The sequence below is a fragment of the Lepus europaeus genome, chromosome 20 (genome assembly GCF_033115175.1).
Source record: "Lepus europaeus isolate LE1 chromosome 20, mLepTim1.pri, whole genome shotgun sequence".
Taxonomy (NCBI): domain Eukaryota; kingdom Metazoa; phylum Chordata; class Mammalia; order Lagomorpha; family Leporidae; genus Lepus; species Lepus europaeus.
The window spans coordinates 10,719,861-10,727,332 of record NC_084846.1 but is presented as its reverse complement, the minus strand read 5'-3'; the positions used below and the strand labels follow the sequence as shown (position 1 = coordinate 10,727,332).

At 41.8% G+C, this 7,472-nt stretch overlaps 1 protein-coding gene across 1 annotated transcript; it reads left to right on the top strand.

Annotated features, from left to right (window-relative positions):
• Window positions 1–5,876: 5,876 nt before the first annotated feature.
• Window positions 5,877–6,812, top strand: LOC133749284 (olfactory receptor 7C2-like). The gene has a single exon (XM_062178492.1). The coding sequence runs from the start codon at window positions 5,877–5,879 to the stop codon at window positions 6,810–6,812; it is 936 nt and encodes a 311-aa protein (XP_062034476.1).
• Window positions 6,813–7,472: the final 660 nt, after the last annotated feature.

Sequence of the window (7,472 nt, the reverse complement as noted above, 5' to 3'; positions counted from 1 at the left end):
GTCTGTCTATTTCTTTCTGTCTTTATGCCTCTCTAATAAACTGAAAATATATTTTAAAAATTGAAAAGGTAAGTTTATTTAAGTGCAAACCAGTCATGATACCATGCTTGTTAATACTGTGCATTTATAAGAAATTTTTTGAAGACTCACAATGCCCATCCCTTCCTTGCATCATTTCACAGTTTTAAGAAGCAGTTTCTTAATGGCCCCAGTGAGAGGGTGCACATTCTTGTGACATCAGAGATACCCTTGAGAGGACCTAATGGACTGAGATGTTTCCATTCATGTATAGTCCCAAGATAGCTAACAATTATATTGCTTAGAGAGTACAGCATTTGAAAATATGACTTAATGAGAAGCTGTGAGAATTCAGGTTCTGGAGCTGAGCAAACATTATACACCCAGCCCTCACCTTTAGTTCATCAATCCACAGAAAGCAGAAACTCTCTCAGGCCTCCTGAAACATCACTGTGGTCCATGAGCCCCTGTCTGACTGGACCCCGTCCCCCAATGTCGAGGATCCTGTTGCTGCCTGTACCGTGAAGTTGCTGGGGATGACAAAGCTCACAATACATCTGCAAGTCACCACAAGAGAGCACAGTAAGTTCTTAGAAAATGAAGCAAAGGAACAGAAAGACAGCTCATCTGTGGGCATAGCTTGGAGTAGAGAAATGAGGAAGACCCATTGATTAAAAAAATCTAGTCCATAACAATGGAAGGAGCTTCTGGTTTTAACTGCAACCCCCCAGCTCTCCATATCTGTCTCTTCCCTCTGCTCATTCTGACTCCATTTCTACAGAGCTCTCTTCTATCTCCCAAGGGATGATGAGTTACTCCTAGCATCCCACCCAAGGCCAGGCTTCCCTGATTGCCTTACTGGCTGTTGCATATTCAAGGGTCCAAGCCCCTTCATTGATTTACACACATGAGAAATTTTCCAAATCATCTCCGTTGTCTCTGCCACAGGCAGGCAGGAATGGGGCTACTCTCATGCCTTTCTAAGGAGGTGAAATGTGGTGGTTCAGCAGAGGGAGGTGCCATAGATTCTGCAGGTGGTGTTAATAACATCACTTACTACTCATTTCATTTCCCAACTACCTTCAATGAGCCAGACCCTGCTCTATGTATGTTACATTTCTGAGTTTTATTGACTAGGATGTTTTTCCCTATGACACATGTGTTTATTGCTGGAAATAGAGAAGAAAATGACATAAAAGGGCACTCCAGAATATCAGTGGTAAAATGGGATAAAAATATCAGTGCATTTTGGTGGAAAAAATGTTTTTGAAAACCAGGCATCGTGTTTTTATAACATGTATTTTCCATGATGTTTATCAAGATCCTTTGTATTCATTTGTCTGTCATGACTGAACCTTACCAAAATGATTTTTTTAGTTGGAATAGGTTTCTGAAGGATTTTAAGTTTCCAGTTTTGTCATTTGAAAGTACACTGGATTTACACTTACCCAAGACATGAAGCTGCCTTCAATGCTTCTTCTTGGGTCACATTTGTTTGAGATGTCAGGGCCGTGTCAGTTCACGGCAGGAGCAGGTGTATTTGTTCCTTTGGGAGCTTTATGGAGGTTCCTCATGTAATATATAAAGGAAGTTATCAGCTGAAGGTTAAGGAAGCTCTTTCATCACAGTTAAGATCTTGGCACTATTTCCACAGTGTCTTTTTGGCATCTATCAAGAAAATTCTTTGTATATAGATGATTTTTCTACTCACTAGCTGTACTACAGTAAACTGGTCACTGATAGGAAATATTCATAATTTTCTGGTTAAATGCTATGCACGACTGCAGATACTGTGCCTTACAAATTGATGAATAATGTATTTTATAGCTATGTCATTGAAATGTTTTCCATTTATGTTAATTAAAGAGAGTGACTTTTTTCATTTATTAAACTTTTATTTAATGAATATAAATTTCCAAAGTACAGCTTATGGGTTACAATGGCTTCCCCCCTCCCATAACTTCCCTCCCACCCGCAACCCTCCCCTTTCCCGCTCCCTCTACCCTTCCATTCACATCAAGATTCATTTTCAATTCTCTTTATATACAGAAGATCAGTTTAGTATATATTAGGTAAAGATTTCAACAGTTTGCCCCCATATAGCAACACAAAGTGAAAAAAATACTGTTGGAGTACTAGTTATAGCATTAAATAACAGTGTACAGCACATTAAAGACAGAGATCCTACATAATTTTTTTAAAAAGATAATTAATTTTCTATGCCATTTCCAATTTAACACCAGGTTTTTTTTTTCATTTCCAATTATCTTTATATACAGAAGATCGATTCAGTATATAATTAGTAAAGATCTCATCAGTTTTTACCCACACAGAAACACAAAGTGTACTGTTTCAGTACTAGTTATAGCATCACTGCACATTAGACAACACATTAAGGACATATCCCACATGGGATGTAAGTACACAGTGACTTCTGTTGCTGACTTAACAATTTGACACTCCTGTTCATGGCGTCAGTAATCTCCCTAGGCTCTAGTCCTGAGTTGCCAAGGCTATGGAAGCCTTTAGAGTTCGCTGACTTTGATCTTATTCCGAAAGGGTCACAGTCAAAGTGGAAGTTCTCTCCTCCCTTCAGAGAAAGGTACCTCCTTCTTTGATGGCCCCGTTCTTTCCACTGGGATCTCACTCACAGAGATCTTTCATTTAGGTCCTCTTTTTTTGCCAGAGTGTCTTGGCTTTCCATGCCTAAAGTACTCTCATGGGCTCTTCAGCCAGATCCGAATGCCTAAAGGGCTGATTCTGAGGTCAGAGTGCTGTTTAGGACATCCGCCATTCTATGAGTCTGCTGTGTATCCCTCTTCCCATGTTGGATCCTTCTCTCCCTTTTTGATTTTATCAGTTAGTGTTAGCAGACACTTGTCTTGTTTGTGTGATCCCTTTGACTCTTAGACCTATCAGTGTGATCAATTGTGAACATAAATTGATCACTTGGACTAGTGAGATGGCATTGGTACATGCCACCTTGATGGGATTGTATTGGAATCCCCTGGCACATTTCTAACTCCACCATTTGGGGCAAGTCCAATTGAGCATGTCCCAAATTGTACATCTCCTCCCTCTCTTTTTCCACTTTTATATTTAACAGGGATCACTTTTCAGTTAAAATTTAAACACCTAAGAATAATTTTGTGTTAATTACAGAGTTCAACCACTAGTACTAGAACAACAACAACAACAACAACAAATACTAAAAAGGATAAAGTATTACATTGTACATCTAGAGTCAGGACAAGAGCTGATCAGGTCTTTTTGAAAATGCCTTTTTTCTTCATTCTTATCTTCCCAACTTAATATTTTATCTATCATTTTTGGAGATAACCTAGTTTTAATTGACATTATATTCAAAGGCTTCATGATGCACTAAAGTGTTCAACTAATAAAATAAAAACAATTAATAAAATGTAAAAAAACAATAAAATATAAAAAACGCTCATAGTTGAGCATAGAAATTTGACACAAATCTTGGACATAATTCTGGGGTACTCTGTGGTGCTTTGATATATGAACACATCATGTGATCTTCCATACTGATAGGTAAATCAATCTCCTCAAATATTTCATGTCTGTATATTGAGATCATCCAGAATCCCATCTTCTAGGCTTTTCGATACACAAACATACAGTATAAAAGCAATATCTACAGTCAATGGACTGTGCAATAGAATCACAGAATTTCTTGCCCTATCCATCTGTAACTCACTACTCATCAATTCTCCCTCTCTTCCTTCCTCCCCAGTCTCATATTCTAACTTTTGTGAGGTCATCTTAACATACGAGTGAAATCACGAGAACCTTGTCTTTCTGAGTTGTGTTATTTTCATGCTGCTGCTGCCTTTTGGTATCAGGGATAACGAAGATTCAAAAAAATTAATTCACTCTTACTTCAGCCAAGTATTTTTTGTTACTTTAACCACATCTATATATGGAGAACAGTGTGAAAACTCAATACATGTATTCAGTATGTGAAGATTAAGTCAAGGTAGCCACACTTCCATCTCTGTAAACACTGGAGGAATTTTCATCAACACATAATAATTATACATATATACAGGACATAGTGTGAGATGACAATAAAAGTAGGCAACGTGCACTGGTCAAATCCAGGCCAACAATGTATCCCTCTCCTTACCACCACTTCATAATTGGAGCCTTTGAGACCCTCTCTGTTGTGTGCTCAGAAGCTATATAAAGGGATATTTTGGACTATATATTTGGACTGATGAACTTCCACTGTGCTGTATAACACTACAAGGAGGCTGAATAACAGGTATTGAAAACACAGAGGGCCAGCACCATGGTTTAACAGGCTAATCCTCCACCTTGCAGCACCGGTACACTGGGTTCTAGTCCCGGTTGGGGCGCCGGATTCTATCCCAGTTGCCCCTCTTCCAGGCCAGCTCTCTGCTATGGCCCGGGAAGGCAGTGGAGGATGGCCCAAGTGCTTGGGCCCTGCACCCGCATGGGAGACCAGGAGAAGCACTTGGCTCCTGGCTTAGGATCAGTGCAATGTGCCAGCTGCAGCAGCCATTGGAGGGTGAACCAACGGGAAATGAAGACCTTTCTCTCTGTCTCTCTCTCTCTCACTATCCACTCTGCCTGTCAAAAAAGAAAGAAAGAAAGAAAGAAACACAGAGGCTGGCACCGTGGCTCACTTGACTAATCCTCTGCCTGTGGCGCCAGCACCCTGGGTTGAGGTCCGGGTTAGGGTGCTGGTTTCTGTCCCGGTTGCCCCTCTTCCAGCCCAGCTCTCTGCTGTGGCCCGGGAAGGCAGTGGAGGATGGCCCAAGTGCTTGGGCCCTGCACCCACATGGGAGACCAGGAGGAAGGACCTGGCTCCTGGCTTTGGATCAGTGCAGTGCGCCGGCTGTAGCGGCCATTTGGGGGGTGAACCAATGGAAGAAAGACCTTTATCTCTCTCTTTCTCTCTCTCACTGTCTAACTCTGCCTGTCCAAAAAAAAACCAGAAAGAATAGGTTACAACTAATATTTAAATATTGCAAATGGATGAAAATTCAAAATTACAGATTTGGCATCTCATCTCTCAAGGGAAATAAATTTGGCTGATGATGCAATTTCATCCTTGATGACTGGTCTCTTATGCATTTTTATTTTTATTTATTTACTCCAGAGGAAGAAAAGGAGAAGATGGAGGTCTCATTTGCTAGTTCACTCCCCGAATGTCCACAAGGATCCCACAGAAGGGGCCAAATCTGAGAGCAGAAAACTCAATCCAGATGTCACACAGGAGTGACAAGAGCTCAATTACCTGAACCCTAACTGTGCCTCCCAACATGTGCATTAGCAGGAAGCAGAGCCCAGGGAGGAGCTAGGTGTCAGCCCCAGCCACTCTGATATGGGTTGCAGGCACTATAAGGAAACATCTGCCCTCTCTTGTAGGGTTTAATGAAAAAAAAAAAAAACAGAATCAAGGATATGGAAAATGTGGCATTCCTACAACTTATGGAAATTACACATAGATGCATGATTGTTGAACTACTATTCCAAATGTTATAATTGTTGTTGCATTTAAGAGTAAAGCACAGAGTAACTCAGATTCATCTGAGTTGACAAAGTCTGAATAGTGCAGGTGTCGGGGCAATAGGACGGGTGAAGTCAGCTCTGAGTACTAAATCAGATTTTCTAGCTCCGGTTGGAAACACGGGCAAAGATGGCGGAATTTGGAAATTCAACATTGACAGAAAGAAAAGAAGGGACCATTATGAAGGAGCTGGGTCTTGTCAATGCATCAGATTCAAGTTAGAAGCCATCACCTTTCCTAAACTCCTGTTGGTTGTTTACCCTTGTTTCTGCCTCTGCCTTGCAGGAATTCCTCTTACATGGAACCAGGAAACCACACCAGGATTCCTGTATTTCTCCTCCTGGGACTCTCAGAGCAGCCAGAGATACAGCCTTGTCTTTTCGGGATGTTCTTATCTCTCTACCTGGTGACAGTCGCTGGGAACCTACTCATCATCCTGGCCATCCTCTCAGACCCCCACCTCCACACACCCATGTACTTCTTCCTCTCCAACCTGTCTTTCTCTGACATCTGCTTCACCTCCACCACTGTCCCCAAGATGCTGGTGAACATCCAGACACAGAGCAAAGCCATCAGCTATGCAGGCTGCATCACCCAGATGTTCTTCTTCACAGTTTTTGGACTCTTGGACAATCTCCTTCTGACGGTGATGGCTTACGACCGCTTCGTGGCCATCTGTCACCCGCTGCGCTACACAGACATCATGAACTCCAGGCTCTGTGCTCAGCTCCTTCTCCTGAGCTGGCTCATCAGCGTGTTGGGGGCCCTACCCGAGAGTCTCTCTACATTGCGACTCTCTTTCTGTGCCATCGTTGAAATCCCACACTATTTCTGTGAACTCCCTGAGGTTCTCAAACTTGCCTGCTCCGACACCTTCATCAACAACATCATCTTGTACCTTGTCACGGGGATCATGGGCTTTTTCCCTCTGGCAGGAATCCTTTTCTCTTATTCTCAGATCGTGGCTTCTGTCTTGAGGATCTCCACCACAGGAGGGAAGCATAAGGTGTTCTCCACCTGTGGGTCTCACCTCTCTGTTGTCTCCTTGTTTTATGGGACCTGCCTGGGGGTCTACCTCAGTTCCACCTGGTCACGAGCATCCTGGGCAGGGGTGTTTGCCTCAGTTCTGTACACGGTGGTCACCCCCATGCTGAATCCCTTCATCTACAGCCTGAGGAACAGGGACATGAAAGGAGCCCTGAGGAAGCTTCTACACAGCCTGTTGTCACAGTGACAGCAACGGTGGCCCTGTGCCAGGACGAGTGTGTTCTAGAGTGAGGGCACAGAGCACTTCCTAGAGTGGACCTTGAGGCTTTGCTGTCTGGGTTCTAATGGGGGTGCTTTGCTCAAATATATATATATATATATATATATATATATATATATATATAATTTTTCAAATAAAAAGTCTTTGGAAAGTAGAATTTAAGATATTTATTGGGCAGCAAAAAATTTGAAATCCATACATAATTGTTTCCCTCGAAGCATTTTCATGAACTTTTGAACATCCTGGGTATACATAGTTATTAAAAAAATTTGCACTAAGATAAACTTACTTTTAGATCTATCTTTCCACGAACTTTCTGAAGTACCCTAGTAATTAGTGACTATGTTTCTCTAATGAGTGGGTTTCCTTCCCATTTTATTCATGGGGTCATTTGATGAGCAAACATACCCAAAGTTTTGATGAAGTCCAACCTTTTCTGTTTGTAACTGCATCTCCTTTCTGTAGCTCAGAAGTCCAAATATGGCACTACTGGGTTTTCTCATTTCTTGTTTTCTCAAGATTTCTTTTTTATTTTAATTTGATAAGGAATACAAACTTCATGCACTTCATATATACTAACTTGGGAACACAATGATTCTCCCCACCATCCTTTCTCCTCCCTCTCCC

Bases quoted from the DNA above. Each gene is read 5' to 3' on its own strand.
- LOC133749284 (XM_062178492.1), top strand. From the start codon at position 5,877: ATGGAACCAGGAAACCACACCAGGATTCCTGTATTTCTCCTCCTGGGA.